Raw genomic sequence first — 23,519 nt, forward strand, 5'->3', positions numbered from 1 at the left:
TCAGGATAAATGCAAATTCTTTATTTAACAATCGTTTCAATACAGAAAGCACGGAACATCACAGAAAATCGGAACTTCGTCAATATATATGTACACTGGACTAGATCACCTCAGTTATGTGCAATTGTATCTACAATTGCAATAAATTAGCACGATAAACTATGATAATTCTATCAAATTCAACAATTATTTACAGTCAGATTGTCAAGTAACAATAAACATTTGTGTAAATATTTATAAATATATAATAAAATTAACCTATTAACTATGGAATATACTGATAATACTGATCGTATTGTCGCGTTGATTATCTTAATGGAATTAAAACTGTTACGTAACGAAAGATTGGCGTTCGAAAGATACGTGTGATCCTATGAATTATGTACTTTATCTTAAGCATAAAATTTTTGAAATAGAAAGTTAATATCTCTGTGACGATGGTGAACACATGCATTCTTCGTGTAGATGATCATTCACCCATTCCAGATAATTTGTTATTTTTGTATAAACTCCCGGATATTTTGGTCTTCCGCAACCACGACCCCATGAAATAATACCTGAAAAAAATATTAATTAAAAATATCTTCTTACATTAATATCACAAAATAATAATTATCAATAATAACGAAATAGAAAGAATTTAAATAAATGTAATTATAAATTGTAACGAATCCACGAATACCTATTACTTCCATATATCCAAACGTGTTCTTCACATGGAGAGGACCACCACTGTCACCCTAAAAATAATGTAACGTTGTGATTGATTAATTTTTTAATGAAGTAGAATAATAAAATATTTGAATTACAACAATTACAAATTAATATTATTGCAATCAAAAGTTCAAATTCATAATCACATTAAAACAACATTGAGATATTGTTTTATTCTATTAAAAAAAAGATCAAAACATTTATCAAAAAGATAGATATTTTTATACAAGATTGTTCTCTTACGAAGCAAGCATCGAATTCACCCCTCAAATATCCTGCACAGAACATATTTTCGGTGATCATATGTTTGTAGTAACCAGCTTGATCGCACTCCTCCTTGGACAAAATTGGGAGATTGACTATTCTCAATTTATTGCTCACAGGTTCGTATTCCCCCGTTTGACCCCAACCAATTGCTGTAGCTGTCGCTCCAGTATAATCGACAGTTTCTGCAAATTATATTCCATCTTGTACGAATTTTCACGATCCGCTTTTCTTGTTTTAGAACACATGATATTTTTTTAAAGGAAATATTAGGAATTAAATTCGAACAAATAATTCAGAATAAATAATAGAATATTTATAAAATATATAATTTTTATCTGTTATTAAAATTCGAATTATTAAAAAAAAAATTTGATTTAAATAAAGGGAAGAAAGATTAATTATTTTCTATATATTTTTTCTGATTAAAAATTCATTCGTGAATTATGAGATATATTTACTGCACATCATTGACTTATTGCGTTATTTTTCGTAATAACAGCAAAACTGTGTACTCACTGTCTTTGGGCAAACAGGCAGTTCGCACAATCCCATTCACATTCACTGGTCGATCCATTTCGATAATAGCTATATCGTTGTTGTATTTGCTGTATTTATTAAAATTTTCGTGTATAACGACCGACTTGACACGACGAATTATAGCATTCTTGTCTACTTTTGTTCTATCATTGTCCGCTAAGATAAGTTTGATCATTCTTTTGTCGAATCTGAAATTTATCAGAAAACTGTTTTAGAAATATTTTTGTAAAAATCTTTCTGATGAGTTTATATTAAAAACAAATAATTCGTTTAAATGATGTGATTATTTGATTTCAATTTCAGATGGCTTTTATTAAAATTGAAATAATAACAAAAAACGCCATGTAAAGTAATAAACAAAGATAAATAAGCACGTATATTATTTGGATGAATAACTTGTCTAAATTTGTAGATTTATTGTTACAGGCAAAGGAAATTTAAGAAAAGCTTTAAATCTTTTTAGCTTGATTTAATCATAATAAATGGATTAACAAGAATCAAAACGTATGCACAGAACATTGCTCGTTCAGAGCAGAGAAATTAGAAAATTCTTTAAAATTTATGAAAAACAAATAATTATATAATTTGATTATGGAATTGACGAAATTTTATTAAATTTTCTATGAAAAATTTTTATTTCTTCTTTCGAATATTATCAATAACTCACAATAGTTATCATCATTTTCATATGATAAACATGGATCTTCGAGTCGGCATCGAACAATAAATAAAATAAAATGAAAATCGATAAAAGTACGACGAATCATTTATTTCAAAATAATATATTTAATACGTTCAAATTTAAAAAATTCTATTCATTTATACTTTTTATTTTATTACTCGATAAAAAATTGAATAAAGAATTGAATATTCTATTTATAAATAAATAGAATATACGACATTTTATGTGTTGATACTCACCCTTGCAAACAGTGAGCTGCCGTGAGTACATGTTTTCGCGTGATTAAACTGCCAGCGCAATAAAATGCATTTTCCTTAAACATGCTAACAATCCAGGGATACTCGTAAACGCTTGTTACGTTTCCACCTATGATTCTTGTTTTCCGCCCTATGCCACAGACTACAATAGATATGTAAATATTGTTAACACAGATAAAATATTATATTTTTCTCAAAGATTTTTAAAATTTAACTTTCGTTATTTATTATCGTTTATATTTTAAAATAACTTTTTAAGTAAAAATAAATTTTAAGTGATATTTTCTTCGACATAATATGAAAATGAATTGTTTATTACAATTTACGAATATGAATTTAATTTATTGCTGTATATTGCAAAAATTTAAATAATTTTTATAACGATTCCTTTCTATTTTAATTAAATTATGACAAAATTTTATAATAAAAATAAATTTTCATTATATATATTACAATAAATATAGAATTTTTATTAATAATATTGTTTAATTTGTAAATTTGATTAATCAATCTAAAAAAATTCAATCAAAAATTAACAAAAAAATTTATCATTGTATCATTATAATTTATATTATAATTATTATTATTATATATTTCTTATTTAAAAAATTTTCTTATTCATTTTTACTGTTGCACAGTATTATAGTTAATAAAGAGCTTAATGAAAGTAGTTATAGACTCTTTCACTCCTTATTTTCAAGATGACAGTTTTAGAAGAGTGGGAGTAATCATGTTTCATAGTCGATCGTTTTTATTAATTACCACAGTTGTTGCAGACGTTCGGTTTCTTTGATGGAATCGAAGAAATTGGATCGAAATCGATGTAAGAGACTTCATCTATCGATTTCAAATTATCTACCTCGCTGCTCGTAACATTTAACGCTCGTAGATTCTTTTCCTTATCCTTTGATATCTAAATAAAAAGTGAAATAATTATTGTACAATCGAATTGCACAATTGTATTTTATTTAATATTATTGTGATTGTTTCATGTTAAATTCAAGATAAATAGAAAAATTTTAGGTAAATTGTTTCTGAGATATCTAGGAATTAAATCTGGGATAAAAAAGCTATGAATTGAGAATGAACTATTGAAGAGGATGCAGTCATGCGTGTTATAACAAAAATCATAATGTTTTATTATATGCTTAACAAGAAAATTTTTTTTAAATGTTTTTTATATAATAATTTTTGAAATTATTTTTGATTTACTGATACTTATAATTCATTTATTCAATGATTCTTTAATCTATTTCATTTTCAAATATTTATCTATTTTTTTTATTCATATCTAGTTTAAATTTTTTTATCAAAAGTTTATTTTTTATATAGATTGTAAAGAATATTATTTGCTGAAAACAAATATTATGTTGTTGATAAAAATCAGATCAACATAAATATCATTGCAGAAGGCAATCTTAAAAGTCATAAATAGCATGAAAGGAATTTTACCCCTATATTTCGTTCCACCCTTTTATTATAATAATGCCATATAAATTTTATTTCTAATAATATTCTGACCCCAATTTTATGAAACATGTAAATTCAAATAACAATTTTTGGCATTTATTTATCATCGAACATCGATTTAAAATATTAATATCATTACTTTTATCAAAATTCTATTCTCCATTTTTATGTCATCTATAGAGGACATAATTTATCATATTTATGAATAATATAATCAATAAATACTTTTTTGTGCTCAACTTTTAAATATTCAAAAAATATTTAAAATCTGTACGTAACAATAATTGTAATATATTTTTAATATTAATCAAATAATTATTGTATTAACTACGATTTGTATGAATTATAAATAAAATTTCACAAATAACAAAATATTAATATATTAATACGATTCGCTTAGACATCTAATTAATAATTTGAAAAATAAAATCATGAAACTTCGAATATTTACATGCTGAAAATCATTTTTATGAATACGATTAACAAATTAACCGATTATTAATCAATTATAAATTCTAAATATAAAATACTACCTCGACGTTGTTTAAAATTCGTCGTTTAAAATACGCAAAAAAGTAATGTTTATTACTTATACAATCACAACCATTATCCTTAAATAGCTCGTGCACCGTGTTCAGCGATTATTCGAATAATAAATATCGATAATTAACTCCAAATAACTTTATTCTCTCTAACCTAGCTACCTCCGCGTTTCCTACGATCTATTTCACGATCGAAATAAAATTAATTAGACGAGAGAACTCACCACTCGCGGTAACGCGTGGCCGCAACAACTTATCCAGAACAGGATCACGAGTGTTCGTCGCATTGTCACGTGTCAATGCCCGAAATATCGGCGCGTCGTCGATTACAGCCTTGCCGATCCCGATCTCGGATGTCGCACCGTGTATGTATATATAAAGTGTGTACAGGCTACGTCCAGTGCACGTGGCTACGCCAGGCGTGAAAATTCTAAAGGTACCGTGGCCGTTTTGCCGTTTTATAGTAAATTATAACTATTGAAGAAGCCGCGGTTGCCGGTGGGGATCGTCAACCTTGAGTGGTGCGTGTGCATTGGCAGATGTTGCATGTGACAGCTTTTAAATCAGCCCGAGTTGTCCGTGTAAGCGGCACGTTGTCTCACCTGCACAACCGATTCGACACACGGATAAACCACTTGGAAAAAGGTGACAATGTGTCTCATGCGTAACGAGGGATATATAATAGATGTCGTTGAGGCAAGCAACGACCACCAACGACGATCAATGTCAAACAACGGATCCACCACCACTACCTTTCGCTACCTTCGACCTCTCCTCTCCACGTTTCGACCCTTCCTTCCTTCCTTTCTTTCGAACATCCGACGGATTGGATCAATGTCATTCATTTCGTCAGACGGAATTCTTCTTCACGCCTCCTCGCGACCCTCTATTGTATTCGAGAGGAGAGGAGCAATATGGAACGAGTTAATTGGAAGGGTTTCACTTATCGAGTGGAACGAGCTCTTGTAATTGGCTGTGGGCCGTTTCACGAGCGCGGTGATGGGCCGTGGTGGATGGGTTATGGGTGTTGCTGGAATTTTTTAATAAGTTTGAACGAAGTCGTAAGAACGTATTGGGTTTGTTGCAGTTGTTTTTGATGTTGGAATAATTTGTCTTCGATGTCGTAAATTCCTCTCTCTCTCTCTCTCTCTTACGACACGTTCATTAAGTCGTTTACAATTACGCAGAGAGGTAGAGAATAATTTTTCCATTATGTGTGTTCTATTAATGAAAATTTACTTATCCATAATCAAAACAAAAGTTGATCGCAAACAAAGTTTCGAACAGAGATCACGTGTCATATTAAATGCACAATTAGACCATAGATATTCATGCAAATTTTTAATCGACATAACGAGAGCTTCAACTAAATGGAATTTAAATACATATCTATTCCATTTTTTAAACATCAGTGAACAATACATCGTATATTTTTTTCGCCTATTACATATATATATACATACAAACTCAGAATTAACTTTAAGGGCCATGAAACAGTTTCGATAAGTAGTAAAAAAGATTTTACTGGTCGAGATTCTAAGAAGTTTGTGACACTTTAACGATATTACACGGGTTAATGTTGCCGCTCGAAATCGGGTCAATGTAATAGTCGTTTGCCCTTGCCTCCGGATTCGTAAAGCAAACATTTAACGAGCGCGCGCTATCGCCCTGTCTCTCTTTTACACGGGATTCCACCAATGCTCCGCGAGGGTGTTGAAATAATCGTGTTCGGTTAATTGCACGACGCGTGTTAAAATTGGACGCTAAACATCCAGATAATTGCTCGGCTGGAACGCGTTATCTTATGTAAATTTCGGGAAACCGTGTCAGAAATTCGTTTCGTCTCAACGGATGATGGGGTTAAGCTTCGAGTTAATTGCTTCGAGGTAATTATCATTTTTTTTTCGATTATTTATGATTTCTACAGGGTCGTGTTATTTAAACTAGAATTATAATAATAATGGAATATATATTGGGAAAATATGGTATATTTATGTGATATGGTAAGTAAGATTGATATAGATTGAACGTTTATACTTGTGATTTGTTATCGGGAATATTTATAATTGTAACATTATTATGTGAATGTATTTTTTAAATTATTCTGAGTTTGTTTTTTTTAATTATTGAATCCTTGTAAATACGAAATAATTTGCATTCGTTTATTATATTAATTCAAAACAAATTTAATTATTGTTTTTTATCGTATAAATTAACATAAATCGACAAACAGTATATAAATATTTCTAAATAATATTATGTATTCTCATTATTGTTTCAATTTTTTAAATAAAATTTCCCAAGGAGTGGTTGAGAATAATAAAATGTAAATTAAATAGATATCGATAGATATTCTTATCATTAATGTTCTTATCATTGCATTATTGTATTATATGGAATGAAAAACTAGGCCATTGTCATTTCGTATTTTTTTAATGAAACATTTATGAGCATTTAATATTTAGGTAATTTTTAAACTAAACTCTTTTAACTAAAGTTACAACGAGTAATTTTAATTTATAAAAACAACTCAAAGAGAAAGAATAAATTAATTTTTTCCCTCGGGATTTTTTTTTCAAAGAAATTGAATTTGAAAAAGAATTTGTTAGATGAAAATGTAACTGAATCTACCGATTCTCAATTGAATATAAATGGATTATTGATAAAAGGTTTCTCTACATGCGAAAATAAATGAAACAATTTTTAATTTAAATTCTTCTTCTCTAATAATCAGATCCTTGATACTCGATGAATTTTAATAATATTTTTTATAAAAAATATGAAAAAATTGTATCCCATATTTTTTCCTTTTTTCACGTCAAATAACTTTCTATCAATAATTCCAATAACTCCTATCGGAAATTTTCCCGTATCTTTCATCTCTATATGTTTTAACTCGATTTTTTCGAAAACTAAGAGGGAAAGAAAAATTTTCTTTTTCTATATATTTTTCGACACGTGAAATCATCTCTTTAATTTAACTTTCAATTTATTTTTTTTTACTCAAGCTTAAATAAAATTCATCTTAATACAATAAACTTAACGTCTCGATTTTTACATTTCTCTTTGTTTCCACCTCTAAAATCAACCTTCCTAATTCAACACATTTATCATTGTAAACACTTCACGTTATAACATACGTACAGACAAATTATAACGCCAGCAAAGAAATCTAAATCACTTTGAAGTCGCACTTTCTCACTTTCACCTTCGCCAGAAGATGGCTTCAAAAGATGGTGGCTTATCCTTTTGATAATTTACCGATTGATCGCTCGTTCACCGTCACGTTCAATGTCGGACGAGTTTCACCGTGTAACAAGCTTCCTTCGTCCCGACGTTGGAATTCAATTATTCGGGGTAAGAAAACGTCACACGCCCAGTATCCCAGTGGTGTGGGTATAATTCGTGGGACGAATGTGCGACTCGCGGCACAAGGGAGAAAATGTGTACCAAGAGTATCAACGAGACGATCGTCTCGCGTGCATCAAAACCGTGCCCGATAATTTATGCATGCTTCTTTTAATACCACCTTGTCTTGTTCTATCATTCATCGATTAACCTGTCACGTCCCATCGAGCGATATGAACGCGATTATTATCTCGTATCTCGAGCTACGAATGCAGCGAGAATTTTCATATTTCCCAAACTTGTCTCTTTTCATTCGTTATTACGGAAAAGGAGAACGGAATTGGAATTTTTAAACAAATTTTATTTGAACATTATTTTATGCTAACCAAAGATTTTTCTTCTAAATTTTCATTTTTTATATTTTTTTTTTATAACTTGGATGAAATTTAATTATCATCTCTTATTGTAATGGAATTACAATTCGTTTTAATTACAGTTCTAAATATATTTAATGTAAATTATATTTAGTAAAATTTAGTTTCCTTTATAATTAATCGCATAAACAAAATTAACGAGAAATTATGCGATGTATATCATTGAGTTACTATCGATAAGCAAGAGTTAATTCAATCGAAATTATAAGAAAGATAAAATGTATTAATGCATGTCGATAATTATTTCATTCGATTGATCAACTCATATCGAATTATAAAAAAGTTTATCATTATCTCTAATATACGCAAAAGATAAAAATCGAACGTAATCTTGCCCGTGAAAAGTTGAAATCATGGTGACAATCTGACCGTGGCGATAAGTGTAAATAAGGCAAGGCTGGCCGATAAGGTTAGTCATCCAAGAAGACAATGAGGCGATGTCCCACCCGCATGAGGGTGCTGCGACCCATATACCTTGACCCACTGTCCACAGGTGAGCTACAATCCTCCGTCCTACATCATCTTATCTTATTTCTCTCTCGGTCGGCAGACCATTGATAACGGCGAGCATTATATATCACGTGTACGCGAAAATTATTTCGGTACGTTGCGAGTGAAAAACGAGTTGATTACGTGTCGATCATTTCTTCGAGCGTTCTGTGTGCAGTCTCTGGCCAGAAGCCACTTTTTGCAATTTTCAATATTTTTCGTTAAGACGAAACTCAAGAATTTTATTTAATTTATGATAATTCTTGAGAATGTTCTGGAGTTTGTTCAAAAATATTTATATATATATTTGTCGTTATATTACTTTAATGAATAATAAAATTAATAGTTAATAAAAATTACCGTTAAATATGTTGTTTGTTACTATTAAATTTTGATTAAAAATTATTGAAAATTGTTGATAAAATTTTCCACTTAATCGACTTCTTTTACATGAGATTCACGTACGCGATACAAATCGTATTCTTTCATAAAGCAATTTATAAATTACGATTCATGGGCGCACACGCATTATAAGATATTCGATTGTAAAATATTCAAATATTCCGATGCAGCTATATAAAACACATCTACAGCTTTATTTGAAGGATTTGAAGAATGATGGATAGAAGCTAACGAGAACATTATTTGCATGTTATATGCCTTTGAACATTTACAGGATTATCCTGATGATACGCAAATAATTATCTTCAAAATAAATACAATATCTCGTAACGAAGAAAATTTTCCAAAAAAGAGTCCCATATATTACCACCATTTTCATTAACCTCGTCCCTGACAAGTAGCTCAGAAATGCATGCAAACACCAAAAATAAAACCGACGAAAATAAGATTCCACGTCCGCATCTTCGCCGATACCCAATGTCCAATGCCCATTTCGCTCTGGTAAATATGGTCAGCCTAAATTTTCACTTCGACTACCCGCCAGTCCACTATTCCGTATAAATAAAGATGCGACGGCCACGGCTAAGTGTCGTGTGAAAGTGTACGCCGTCCTGGTAGGAAGTGTAGATCCCGAGCAACGATTCAATCGGTTGCTCCCTTTTATTCGACGACCGAGTGCCACGGAATTCACACACCGGTTTCGTGCGCGAGAAAGAAAAGTGCGACGAGGATCATGTGTATCCGCACGGCAATCTGTTTGGCCATCATCGTGGCCGTGGTCGCGTGTACTGTTAATTGCGAGGAAGTAAGTAACGGTGGTGCTCAGATAAGTGATCGGACAATTTCTCTTCGAGTTCGAGAGTTCGACACGGAATGGATGTGGCACGGAAGTGGCAAAACCGATCGATTTCGTTTTTTAAATATTTCCTTTTTTTTTTACTTTGCGATTAGTATTGGTATCGGTTTAGGATGATTTAGGAATTTTTTTTCACGAGATTTTTCTTTATCGATGAAAGAAATACAGGACAAATTATTTGGAATATTTTTTCCCATTGAATATCATTTATTTCTCATTCGCAGAATAAGATTTTGAGATATCAAACAGATTATTCTGTTTGATTTTATTAATGTCTCTAGTAGATATGAAATATATGAAGAAAAAATATTAAATGTAAAATATGTGTATCGATATCCTGTTATGTAAAAATACAATGCAAAAATGTGTATTAAAAAATTAGTATAAATGTATTTGTTGCCTCTGCTCATGAAATAATAAATAATACAAACTTTTATAGGTGCAATCGTCAGTCGTCAAAGAGGGAATAAATTTAAACGCAACGCAATACAATGCAACAATCAACGATGACAAAAATTTTTGGGAATGGATATTGGCCGGGATATTGTCCCCTACTGATTCCTCGACTGAAAACCCGAAACCAGAAACTCCTGAAGAGTGTTTACCTTGCAGTAAGTGATTTTATTGAATACTACCATTCAGAGACAAAAACTATCCTTTCTTATCTTTAAACATTTCTTTAGTGTTTCAAGATATATTTTATAATATTTAAAGTTATATTTTAGAAATTGAGAAAAAGTTTATATTTTAAAAATTGAGAGATAGTTTAATTTATTCGTCCTTTTGTAAAAGGAAAAGATAAAACTTTAAATGTTTCATACTGTTTTATAAACTATAAGTTCTAATCATTCATATTTTATATACGTTTTATTACGAAAATATAACAAATAAAAGCGAGAATATTTATTAAAATTAAATTACCAAAAATGGATACAAAGAAATGATTAAAAATAATCGTGCCAGGATGATTTCTAGTTTTAAGGAATTTCAACTATACATAGAAAGTTAAATTCCGTGGAGAGAGTTCCATACATTTATATACATCTTTAAGTAGATTTTTTCTTAAAGAAAAATGTTAAATATCGTTATTTTTATATTTTCTTTTGATAAAATCGATCGAACACGACACATACATTATATTATATTTCATAGAATGCGGTTTGACGAACGTACAGAGACGTATCGTCGGTGGTGTCGAGACTCAAGTTAATCAATATCCATGGATGGTTTTATTGATGTACAGAGGACGATTCTATTGCGGTGGATCTGTTATAAGCTCTTTTTACGTAGTAACTGCCGCCCATTGTGTCGACAGGTGATTTCGTGCATTAAAATGCATTGCAATAAATAAATTAATTGTCAAAATACGTATAATATATATATACATATTAATATTTTAATTTATTATATCACTTCAATACTTTGTGAAATCGTAGCTCGATATTTTGCTAATGCTTATTACAATGTCTCATCGATTTCAACGATTTTGAAATTTTATGCCTGTAATATTACAATTTTGCGCTTTGCTCTGCTCATAAAAACTAATTTTTAATCGCGCGTATCGTATTCCAACGACAGGTTCGATTCTAACCTCATATCGGTCCGGATATTGGAACACGATCGTAATTCCACTACAGAGGCAAAGACGCAAGAATTTCGTGTCGATAAAGTGATTAAGCATGGCGGTTATTCGACGTATAATTATAACAATGACATCGCGCTCATCAAACTGAAGGACGCCATTCGATTCGAGGGAAAGATGAGACCTGTTTGTCTTCCAGAACGAGGTAAATGTTGCAATATTCGATAGTAATCTATAACATTGTGCAGAATAAATAAATAACGGAATTTTATCAATGATATAAATAATATAAGAATTTTTCTAGAAAATTTGAGTTTAAGCATTAACCTATAATAGATATATTTGAATATATTGATTTTAATCTTTTAGATGAACAATTGACAGGAGATTTCTAAATAAAAATGTAATAAAATTTGTTTATTTAAACTCCTATTCTCAATAAAATCGAGTATGTTTTATTAAATATTGGAACAAATTTCTACATACTTTTCTTTCTCATTTGTTTTCACACAGAACAATCTGTTAATCATCGATGCGCCAATTTTAATTCAATCCATTCATACTAGAAAAATAGAAAGATTCGTATTCAGATTCACGTGTCCTCGAGAAACTTTTTCGAACTTGATTTTTTCAAATCGATTTAATTTTTTTAATCAAAATTATATTTCGAAAAGCTTTGGAAAGAAAAAAAAAGGGAGAAGAAAATGTCTATCGCGTAAAATCACGTAAAAAAACTTTTATTGTTTTTCTCAGCGAAAACTTTTGCCGGATTGAATGGAACAGTGACAGGTTGGGGAGCGACAGCAGAGTCTGGCGCCATATCACAAACTCTACAGGAAGTCACGGTTCCGATTCTCTCGAACGCCGAGTGTCGCGCCTCTAAATATCCATCGCAAAGGATTACAGACAACATGCTGTGCGCCGGTTACCAAGAGGGAAGCAAGGATTCGTGTCAGGTAATTAACAACAAATTCTTCTTGTCCGTTATCGTTACTATTAACACTTCTCCGCTTTTAACAACACGTACAAACGGGAATCGTTACATCTTTGTATGATTTGCATCTACCTTGTGTGTATCATCTGATTTACACGTGATTTACACGTCCGTTTTTCTTTTTTTTATCACTTAATGTATCATGCAGAGAAAAGTGCTATTTAAATTTGTGACTTTTTTTTTTGTTTTTTCTTTTCGTTAGGGAGACAGTGGTGGTCCCCTGCATGTCGTCAACATGGATACATATCAAATAGTCGGTAAGATTTGTGCTATATTGCTTGGCTATAAATAGAATTATCATTGGAAGGGACGTAAAGTCGTGTTTGTCAAAGCGAAAAATGGAAAAATAACGATGTGATCTTGGGAATATATTAAAAAGTTAATACAAAGTTTTCGTAATTATAAAAGAGAACTTCATTTATTCCAAAATTTGACAAAATTTTTAGGACACGTAATAAAAAAAACCTCGTCTAATTTTTCACATTTTTATAATTTGATTAAATTAAATAATAACTGTAACGATCTATCGAGCAGATATTTATCAGAGTTATCTTTTGCTCTTCTAAAAAAAAAAAAAATAATAAAATACTTACTTTAAATATAATATTACAATTTGAATCGAATGCTTCAACGTTTATTTTCTTCTTAAAATAAATAAGCAATAATTAATTGTTTGAAATTAATTCTTATTATCTAAATTCAAATTATCAATATTGAAGACAAGTCTCTTAAAATTCAAAAGACACATTCGAATCGAACCTCCTTTATATCTCATCCAATGACTGCTCTATACTTATATCTACGATCTGTTCTATCTTGTAATTCACAGGAGTTGTATCTTGGGGCGAAGGATGCGCAAGGCCTGGCTACCCCGGTGTTTACACCAGGGTGAATCGTTACCTCTCGTGGATAAGTCGCAACACCGAGGACTCTTGTTACTGTTGATTTAAACGATGAATAATAATTCAAGGTAATCCACGCGTGGATACAACAAGACTCGTGTTTTCGTGATTATTTTTAAATTTATCGCCTTGATCTTAATATCTATGATCTTAAGTAGATTTAAAAAAAAAATTCGAGTAAAATTCATCCTCGTGGAATATCTTTTCTCGGGCATTTTAGAATCTTTGCGAATTTTTTTATTTTATAATTCGGCCACGAAACGACAAGCTCGGTGTGTTTAGTCTTTCATCGTGTGTTCATATAAATTAACCCTCTATAATCGCTCAAAAATCGAACCACCTGTACATATTTATATTTTATAAACGTGTAATTACAGTTTTAATTTATTTTGCTGTTACATCATTGCCTCGTGAGGCGCAATCTGCACGTAACAATTATTAATTTCTATTCTGTACAATTATGGGGGAAGGCAGAATTCCTGGATTTCCTGGAAGTTGATATAAACTTCCAAGGCTTCTAACTTAAAGTGCAGTTATTAAAGTTTTAAAACAATAGTTTGTATAGAATGTTAATATATTCGTGGGACATCTTTGAGGTTAATTCTACATACTAAAAACAAACCAAACAAAAATTGGTATATAAAAGTATCTTGTTTGTTTTGCAATTAGAAGCAATTTAATTTTTTGAATTAGAGCCAAAACGAAACGAAGCATACGATTCTCCCTCCATTTTACTTTATTTAACTTCGATCTTTTATAACGATATTTATGCAAGTTAAAAAGAAAAATTATAAATGCAATTACAGAAATAAAATTGAAGCATCACAGACATTTTATATTTCTTTAGATTTTTCTATATTTGGATTTTTCATAAATGTTCCACGATGTACTTATAATTTCTCTTATAACTATAATATCTTATCTAACATCTTCTACAGCGCTTTTTCGTGAGCACAATCGAAGCAAAATATTCAACTGAACCAGTTACTGCCTTCCTCCACAATTTGACAACAATTTTCCTAATTAAAACGAACGAGCTTCTTACCATTTATTCTTCCTCTCAAAATGAAAAATTTATAGAGGGTTAAAGCGATTTTCTACGTGTTCCACGAGAAGTTAAAAATAATGGGTGGCCACGCGATCCGTTATCCCACATCGATGGAGGCGAGAGACAATTGAAAATTAAGGCACGTATCGCGCGTTCTCCACGCGACTCGTAATATTGAACGTACGAGAAAGAAAGTCACCCGGACTTTCTCTGTTTCTTCGAACTGGAATTTCGGTGAAAACTCACGGGTATGTGTATATATATATATACCCATTGCCCACGGAGCTTTGATTCTTCGTGTATCCGTTTCCATCAATTTCGTGGGCGACAGTGAAACGTCGATTGTCATTGACCTGACAAAATTTTTTGTCGTAGTCGAATTGTTCGAAGAAATTCGAAAGTGTTTAGTTTTAAATATTTATGGTAGCTCGAATATATTTATGTATAAAATACTCAAATGATACTCAAGTTTGTAAGTTAATTTTAATTTTGTAATATTTATATATTAATTTTTTATTTTTTTTTACTATTATTATTGAATTCATTTGTATTAGAATTGCGTGGAATTTTTTATTTTATTATTTTTATAATAAAATAAATGATACAAAGTTAAAAGTGAGTTTTGGAAATCAAATTTTCCAGAAGAATAATAAATTTGTTTATATTTTTCAAAATAATAAATCTTTTTTGTAATTTTAATCGTTACGTTTAATTTCATTGATAAGTTAGAAAAGAATTTTTACAAGGATTTTTCATCGATTTTTCTTTTATAATAAATAAGAGATGATAATAAAAAAAGTTATGTTAGAAAGATAGTTAATATTTTAATAGAAAACCTTTATTTTGTACAACTTTTTCTGACTGATGTTCATCAGAATTTTTTTCAAATACCGAATATTCGACTGGAAAAGAAAAGTCAACATTTTTTTGAATCACTTCCAACTTTCAATAGAGAACAAAAGTTGTTTCCCATAAATGTATTTCAACTTTTAAAGACTAAAATTCATTCAGAGAAAAAAAAATATAAAATAAAGACAAGAATGGAAAAAAAAGGAAATATGTTTCAAGGAAAAAGAAATTTTAATTTCGAAACTCTTGCGGTATATAAAAAATTCATTTGACTGAAACTAATTTTCACAAGCTTAATTTAGAACGTTAAAAACTAGTTTCTTTTTTCAATATTAGTTATACAACTTCAACCTCCATATTATAAATCTTTAAAAATCTTTCTGAACTTTTATTTCTATTATCCTGTTCACAAATTTTCAAATTTTGAATACATATTCAATTATTTAATTGAAATTTGTTTACAATATTTCCACGAATAATTATATTTTTTCATTTTCGTTTATATGCATTGAATCGTAATTAATACTGAAATTACCAAACCAGATTTAAATAAAAAATTAAAGTAAATTAATTTCACAGCTTCTTTGTTTCCCAATTAAAAATTTGTAAACACTTTTAACAAAATTTAATATCGATTTTATGCGTTTATTTCGCCTCTTTAAAAAGCGATATTTTGAAAAAAAGAAAAGAATAGTTTTAAAAAATTTAATAACCAGAAGAACAAGTTACAAAAAAGTTGTATCAGGGATAAAATTGATATACGAACCAAGGAAATAAAAGTGAAAGAGTTATCATAAAGAAAGGATGTGGAGAATTGAAGAAGCTCAACTCGACAAACAGTCTCTAAAACCTGCACAATATACAACGAAACAGCAAAGTAAATAAGAAGGGATAAACGGGGGGAGGAAGTAAGGAAAACGGAAGAGAAATTCATTTACTGTAACTTGCTTCAACCAAGAGCTTTAGTTCCTTTTAGTAATTGTTTTTTGTCAATCGACGTATCATTGTACTCCATACATACATGATCTATCGTTATTTTGTATAAATAATTCGTTAAAATTCTATAAACATTAAAAGAATATTAAATTAAACACATATGTCGATTATTCAACTATGATATGTCTACAACATGGTTTCATCGTAAAAATATAGGTAACTCTCATATAATAACTCTCATAATAACTTACACTTGTATATAGAGTTATTCAATTTCAATAAAATCAATTTTATAATTTCATTAAATATAACTATTTAATAAAAAATTCACTCTTTTGCAATATATAATACGAATATAAATTATACATAAATTTTTTTAAAGATTTTCTCTATATAAAAATGAAGGATCATTATTTTCATCATAATCTCGTCTAGGAAATTTAAAAGAAATTATTCTACAGTAAACGGTACGATTTTATTCATCGAAAAATTCGCTTTGGCATTAAAAATAAAATTTACTTTTATACACAGTTCTTTAAATTTTAACAAACTCTCTGTTTAATTCGATTCGAAATTTTCTTAAACAAAACTGTTTTTCCTTGATACAATAATGGATAATAAAATTGTTCGGACGAAACATTTTACGCGTGTAACGCGAGTCTTGCATAATAATTTTTATGTAACTCAAATACCGTGTCGTACGAGAGTTACCTCGATGAGAGTTACTCCTAATGATAACCTATTTCAATATGTCTAAAATTGTACGTCGAGAGAGCGAATTTTTTTGATCGTTTTTTTAACATCGAAACGAACATCCACAAGACAATCACAAACAAGTAAATTGATTGGTTAAAATTAAAATCGGCAATACTTCATATATATTTTCCGCGTATTAAATATCAGTGACTAGGAGTCCTTCCGGTCTTACGGCTTGTTCCTCCATCAACTTAACGTTTGCTTCTACTTTGTCGGACAACCAATATGTTTCCATGTTACCTTTACCCTGCACGGAAACGGTAAACTAACGAATTACACGACCGGGCGGGGAGGAGAGATAACCTAAATTAAAAACTTTTTGTGTATACGAACCTTGACCCAGACCAAACCGCGTGATTCAACGTGATAGCGATCCAGTGATAACAAGGCTTTGGCATCGGACGAGATGTGCACTCTTCCCGGCTGCATCGTGGAAATTTCGAAAGAAAATTTATTTAAAATTGAAATTATAGTAAAGAAGATGGAAGAATAATGATAACTTGTTGATTAATAATCGGATGAGAATCTGAGAGGCAGTTGATTCGTACATCATAGAACGAATGAAAAGATTTTTTTAAAATAATTTTTAAATATTTTAAAGCGAAATGAAGAGTATTAAAAATGAGTATGAATAAATTTTGTTCCATATGTTATTTTGAGAAAATCAAGTTTGAAAATTTATTCAATTTAGATAAAAAATTCACTGTGCAAACAAAGATATTATTGTATATTTTTAATTCATTTTATATTTTTTAATATTTTTAATTCATTTTTTAAAATCAAAAGTCTTGTTTTCTTTTCCAATATTTCATAATTTTTGAGATATACGTTATATCATAAGGAATTGTGTAAAAAATCTGGAAGAATTTGTGTACAGAACTTAGAAAACAAATCGAGAATATTTTCTTAAGTAAAAATACTTTGATCTCGCAAAAGAAATTAATAGATCCAGATTAATGGAATTTCAAAGTTTAAATTTCAATTTATACTTAAATCTTCAGCAAAGAACAAAGAGTTTCGGTTTTTTTAAAAATTTACTCTCTATCTTTTTTATTTTTTTCCAATCTCTCCATTGAGATTTAACTTGAATAAATCAACTTACCAGACTAGTCGTTTGCATCCTAGAAGCAGTATTCACAGTGTCACCGAAGAAGCAATATCTAGGTACTTTGATGCCAACCACACCTGCCACAGCTGGTCCAGAATGGATTCCTAGTTGAAAGTGGAACACACTTGTATGCTATTGCGTTCATTCTCTGATTATTCTCTCGGGAAAAAAATACAGTTTGTTTTCGATAGAAAGACAAATTTAATCTCGTGAAGACAAAAGAAAGAAGCGATAAAAAAAAATAAAGAACAAAAAGGAAGAAGGAACAAAAGAAATTAGAACAGAATATATAACAGAGCATCGATTACTCAAAAATTGGATAAGTATTATTGTATCTTTTGCATATTACATCTTATGACTGTATCGAAAAACGTTTAATTGACTTTTTGTCGTGTATTTTTTTAATAAATAACAACATCGTTGAAAATTAATTTAATTTTCACTTCAATTTAACTCTTCTCGAAAAATTCGAATTGATATTTAAAAAAAAAAAAATAGAAAACAACTTTTCTTTTGTTCCTTCCAGCTAATATATAAAAATTGTATGTGCATTATTTCAATTTTTGGAAGAAAGACAAAAAAAAAGAACTTTGATTTCTCAATTGCTTTCAATATTTTTCACATGAAAGTTTTGAACAACGCGAACAATCGATCGTTATTTTAAATGAATCTTATCCTAATTTACCTATACGAATTTGTATATCTAAACCGGAGGGTAACTTAAGGGATCGAACGTGTTTTAGCAGCTGCAACGAGACATCTGCGATGTTCTGCGCATGATTTTCCGTTCTATCCGGTGCTCCACTGGCTGCCATATAAATTCGACCGACAGTTTCTACCTGTTGAAAGTCGTAAAGATGCTGGGATTATCTGGAGATATTAATCTCGCATTTCACTCTTATTTTATTCCATTCGATGTTTCCTAACGGTAATTGATAACGTTTGCGTTTTGTTTGCTTACTTTGTACACGTTAAACTCGTCCATCAGCGAGTCGAAACAGGAGAAAACAGCGTTCATCGACGAAACAATATCCATTGCACCCTCGATCGTCGAATAATCGAAGTCGCACAGCTCGCAAAATAACACGGAAATAGACTCGAATGACTAGACGAGAAGAAAAGAATATTAAAACAGACTTATCACTGAAAAGTTTATCACGATCTTTTAAAAGCGTTTTCAATTTTAGAAGAAAAAAGAAAAAATATTCTAACTTTCGTTACGATATTTTTATATATATATATATATGTATTTATATATTCCCTTTCAATTCATTCGACTGTGGCATAAAAGTGAAATCCCAGAGTCGAGATCGATAAATCAAATTTCATATCCATATATGAGTGAATATCAGATTGAAACTCGATATAATATAAAGGGCGTGACGTGGCATAAATTTTGCATATAAAGTTTGAACAAATATATATATTTTCTGATTTTGATACATTCGTTTACAAGTGATAAAAAAATTTATGTCACGTAAAACTTATTATTATAAAAGATGAAACTACATGTTAGCTATAGAACTAATTCGATGCAAAACACAATTTTTTAGGTTAAAGTGTGCGGTCTATTTCTGTAAAATTATTGCTTGTATCTCATATGAGTCACCAGAAAATTAAATGTCAGATATTGCAGTGCAACGTATGCGAAATGAAAATAAGATATTCTTATCGAGAAATAACAGATAATAATGCTTATTCAATATATAATAAGCAAAAATTTGTATGCAAAATGTTTAGTACAACCTATACGAAAAAAAAAAGAAAAATAATAATTTTACTATAAATCGAAGACAAGATAGAATACAGGATATGTATTATTTTATTACATTCATATTGGAGAATTAATCCTCGATGAAGGACGCGCTTTATATTTAGAATAAATTACATAATTCCATTTCTACGATATCTACAATTATTACGAAAAAAGAAAAAATAATAAAATTATATATAATTTAAGAGATTCTCAAATACCTCACAAGTACTTAAAGGACTGGCGCCAGCACGCAATCGATCTGCGACAGTCTGAGGGATCATAGAATACAAAAGCTCGTCGCTCTTGTTTTTCCAACGATCCAATAACGCGTAGCTGTTCTCCAATTCCGTGGATCTTTGTTCCGCTCTCTCGAACATCATCTCCAATCTGTCCAGACATGCATATACATGCACAGTAATAACCTTCCCCCCGTAGAAAATTCTTTGCGTTTTTGAGTGTGTGATAAAATAACTTATCCATACATGTATACGTACAAAATGCAATTTAAAATTTTTTCTTAAAGATGAATGCTTAATAATGAAAAGTTTCAGAATAGTTTATGAATAATAATTTACATGAGTAATAATATATGGTAAAAAATTTTCGTCCAAAATTTCATATTCTTAATTTGCATGTATTTCGTGTGGTTCATATAAACTAGAACTAGATATTGAAGGAATATACTTGGACCAATTTAAAGCCAAATGAACGATAAACCTGTTATATATGACATATTTATAATTACAACTCATGCAACAAGTGACAATCTATATAAATGACGTATTGCCAAAACTTTCCATTCTATTAAAACCTTTCATCTTTAATGTGTTATGAATAATTGAAGCAAAACAGAATATAAATAACAAATCACTTTAAAATTAAATCTATTTATGTACAGTTATTTGTACAATAAAGTGAAATATCCAAATATGAAACGAATAAATCAAAGAAAATGTCAGAATTTCCTTCACGAAAGCTAAAATGGATCAATAAATCTCACTCATAGTTAAAAAATAATATTTTACCTTCCGCAATGCTGCCATCCAGCGAGTACTAACTCACGGCTCAAACCGTGGGGATTCAGATCGTTCAGGTACAGGCCCATGTTAAGCAATTCGTCTAAACTGTTAATTCTGTCAAAGTACGATTTTATTAAATTTATCCCCTTTTCGCTCCCTCTCCTCTATTTTTTTAACGAATACATTTTTATGAAACTTACAAGGGGCTACATAAGAAAATGATCGCTTTGAGATCCTCGATATATCTCATCTGGCCCTTCAGCAATATGCTCCTAGCTCCTTGACTACCTCGTCTATCCAATCCCGTGCTCGTACTCGGAGTATTGACTGTGTTCGACGAAGCATTTTGATCGTTTAATCTGATCATCTCCAATTCGAACATCACCGAATGTAGATATATCACCTGTACATGTACACGTTATTTTATAAAGAATTATATGAATATATTGGTTAAATTATTGATATACTTTGCAAAAAATAAAATAATATTCGTAAATTCATTTCAAATAATTATATCTAATAATTATTAAATTATCATTCTTCGATTAATAATAATCATCTATTCTACAATTTCCAATACTTTTGCTTGAAATACATCCTGAATTTCATTGAATTTCTCTGAACGATGAATTATAAATATAAAAAAGAAAAAAAGGAAAGAAATATAGAAATATTGTAGATAATAAAAAAAAATCTTACTCAAAGTGTATATTTCATACAAATATAAATGTCACTTTAATGCAACATCGTTTTTATATCGGGGAAATAAAAGGAAATGATGCCAGGAAATACGACACTCTCTCACTTATTTTTCACATAAAATGCTCCCTTACATTTCCCCATGTGAAGGATATTCCTTTAGGCCTACGAAGTTTAAAAACATCCGTGACGTGCTTATTCAGGATGGAGGAAGAGCTGCCACCCCATGCTTGCAGCAATTTATCACCAGCCCCTAATATCCTCATATCTTTGTCGATTATCGCTCCAAATGGGAAAAGCCGTAAGAGAAATGAAATTGACACTGGCGCTAATTCACGGCTAAGTGGAGTTTTCATTCTATTGTTCTTCGCGATCTATAATTTTTTTAAATTTTAAATAATTGGATGCAGATATTATATAGAATTATATATATATATATATATATCGTATAATATTTCTATTCATGGTATCCTTTTCCTTTATAAATTTCAATATAAATTTAATATAAAATACATAAAAGTCTTTTTTGAGGAAATTCTTAAAACAATTCTAACAATAATTCTTCATGCTTTGTAAAAAAAATTTTTCGTTGTTTTAATTATTTGTTTTGTTTGTTTTAATCGTTCGATTGTAATTTCATCGATTGAATTATTTATGATTGATTACTTACGTATTCACGATTGTCAAAATCGATTCTAAATTTAACCATCACGCTTCTGGACCCAGGTATATTATTCGAACTTCCTAATACACGTATGACCAAATCTGTCTCGTAAAGTTCTTTCGCTATTTGAAATAATTGACCTACGAAAATTATATTAGGAGTAGAAATGAAACGTTTGATAATTATTTTACAAATGTTAAGATATTATAATTTTCTCTAAATACAAATTTTCAATAATTTTTACTCGAATATTTGAATTAAAATTAATACACCTTACCCATAAGATAATGCGTAAATCCTTTCCTGGTGCTTCGATAGACTAATTCTACGCCTTGTGGGTCGATGTGGGTCGTGTACATCGAGGGACTTTTCATTTTAGGATACGTGAATCTCATCTGCATGTGAATATTGTCGACATTTTGTAGAAAGTCGCAAAAATAACGGCCAGTAGCTTTTATCATACAAGCATATCTGTTACAAAGGCAAATGATTATAATTCGTTGAATTTCGATTGAGAGACATATCAATTTTACTTTCTGGAAATTTAAATTCCAAACGGCACAAACCGCTGAAACAAAATCGCTTTCAGTTGGGAAATATAATTTCACTGGTATTTCCATTTTTACTTTATATTTTTAATTAATCTCTTATGACTTATAACCTTTATCGACAATTCTTTGTTAAAAAATCGATTAATCGTTAATATCTTCAAAATCACATTATTAAAATAATATAAACTTTGTTCATTTTGTATTAATGAAAGATAAAATCTATAATAGTTTCATATTCCGAAGTGATACTAAATTTTCATTTTAATAAGAAGAAACGTTAAAGAAGATAAAGTATTCCCCATAAGAGAAAATGGAATCTGATTTCATTCAACAACAATTTATGAGTTATAACGATCTAACGTTTCAAATTTACAATCGGTATAAAACCACGTCTGCCTCGATAATCATCCCTCTCGAGACACGGAAAATTGATAAGAGGAAATTGATATACGTACAATTGACATAACAGCCTAGCAAATCATTTGCAAATCATTTTGTTCTCAGATTTATTTTTATTTATTAAGCCACGGTGAAAGTATTCAAGTAGTAATTGAAAAAGATAATATGATTTGATTTTCCATTGTTCAATGAACAGTTTGCTAACGATTCCAAGTAGAGTATCGATTCAAATGCAATAAAATATTAATTGAGGCTTTT

The 23,519-nt window shown here is 29.9% G+C and overlaps 2 protein-coding genes across 4 annotated transcripts in view; one reads left to right on the forward strand and one right to left on the reverse strand.

The window, feature by feature from the left end:
- The window catches only part of LOC107995495 (soluble guanylate cyclase 89Db-like), a 35,512-nt gene continuing 11,993 nt past the window's right edge, over nucleotides 1–23,519 (reverse strand). For 2 of the 3 annotated variants that reach the window (XM_028665599.2, XM_017053049.3), the window contains exons 3-18: nucleotides 22,589–22,782; nucleotides 22,318–22,451; nucleotides 21,782–22,021; nucleotides 21,149–21,351; nucleotides 20,955–21,062; nucleotides 20,148–20,316; nucleotides 19,135–19,278; nucleotides 18,859–19,012; nucleotides 18,168–18,277; nucleotides 17,399–17,488; nucleotides 3,220–3,370; nucleotides 2,440–2,599; nucleotides 1,498–1,706; nucleotides 958–1,163; nucleotides 683–740; nucleotides 1–557 (exon numbers count right to left, since the gene is read on the reverse strand). In XM_028665599.2, the coding sequence (XP_028521400.1) occupies nucleotides 421–557; nucleotides 683–740; nucleotides 958–1,163; nucleotides 1,498–1,706; nucleotides 2,440–2,599; nucleotides 3,220–3,370; nucleotides 17,399–17,488; nucleotides 18,168–18,277; nucleotides 18,859–19,012; nucleotides 19,135–19,278; nucleotides 20,148–20,316; nucleotides 20,955–21,062; nucleotides 21,149–21,351; nucleotides 21,782–22,021; nucleotides 22,318–22,451; nucleotides 22,589–22,782 (2,467 nt within the window). In that variant the 3' untranslated portion in view covers nucleotides 1–420. The remainder of the gene's footprint in view (nucleotides 558–682; nucleotides 741–957; nucleotides 1,164–1,497; nucleotides 1,707–2,439; nucleotides 2,600–3,219; nucleotides 3,371–17,398; nucleotides 17,489–18,167; nucleotides 18,278–18,858; nucleotides 19,013–19,134; nucleotides 19,279–20,147; nucleotides 20,317–20,954; nucleotides 21,063–21,148; nucleotides 21,352–21,781; nucleotides 22,022–22,317; nucleotides 22,452–22,588; nucleotides 22,783–23,519) is intronic. The other variant, XM_028665602.2, reaches the window with a different exon arrangement.
- LOC107995509 (trypsin-1-like) lies at nucleotides 9,712–16,466 on the forward strand. Its single transcript, XM_017053067.3, has 7 exons — nucleotides 9,712–9,947; nucleotides 10,438–10,609; nucleotides 11,151–11,313; nucleotides 11,577–11,785; nucleotides 12,334–12,536; nucleotides 12,777–12,831; nucleotides 13,404–16,466. The coding sequence occupies exons 1-7, from the start codon at nucleotides 9,876–9,878 to the stop codon at nucleotides 13,517–13,519; spliced, it is 990 nt and encodes a 329-aa protein (XP_016908556.1). The 5' UTR covers nucleotides 9,712–9,875; the 3' UTR covers nucleotides 13,520–16,466.

This window comes from Apis cerana, linkage group LG9 (assembly GCF_029169275.1).
Source record: "Apis cerana isolate GH-2021 linkage group LG9, AcerK_1.0, whole genome shotgun sequence".
In the NCBI taxonomy this organism is placed as follows: domain Eukaryota; kingdom Metazoa; phylum Arthropoda; class Insecta; order Hymenoptera; family Apidae; genus Apis; species Apis cerana.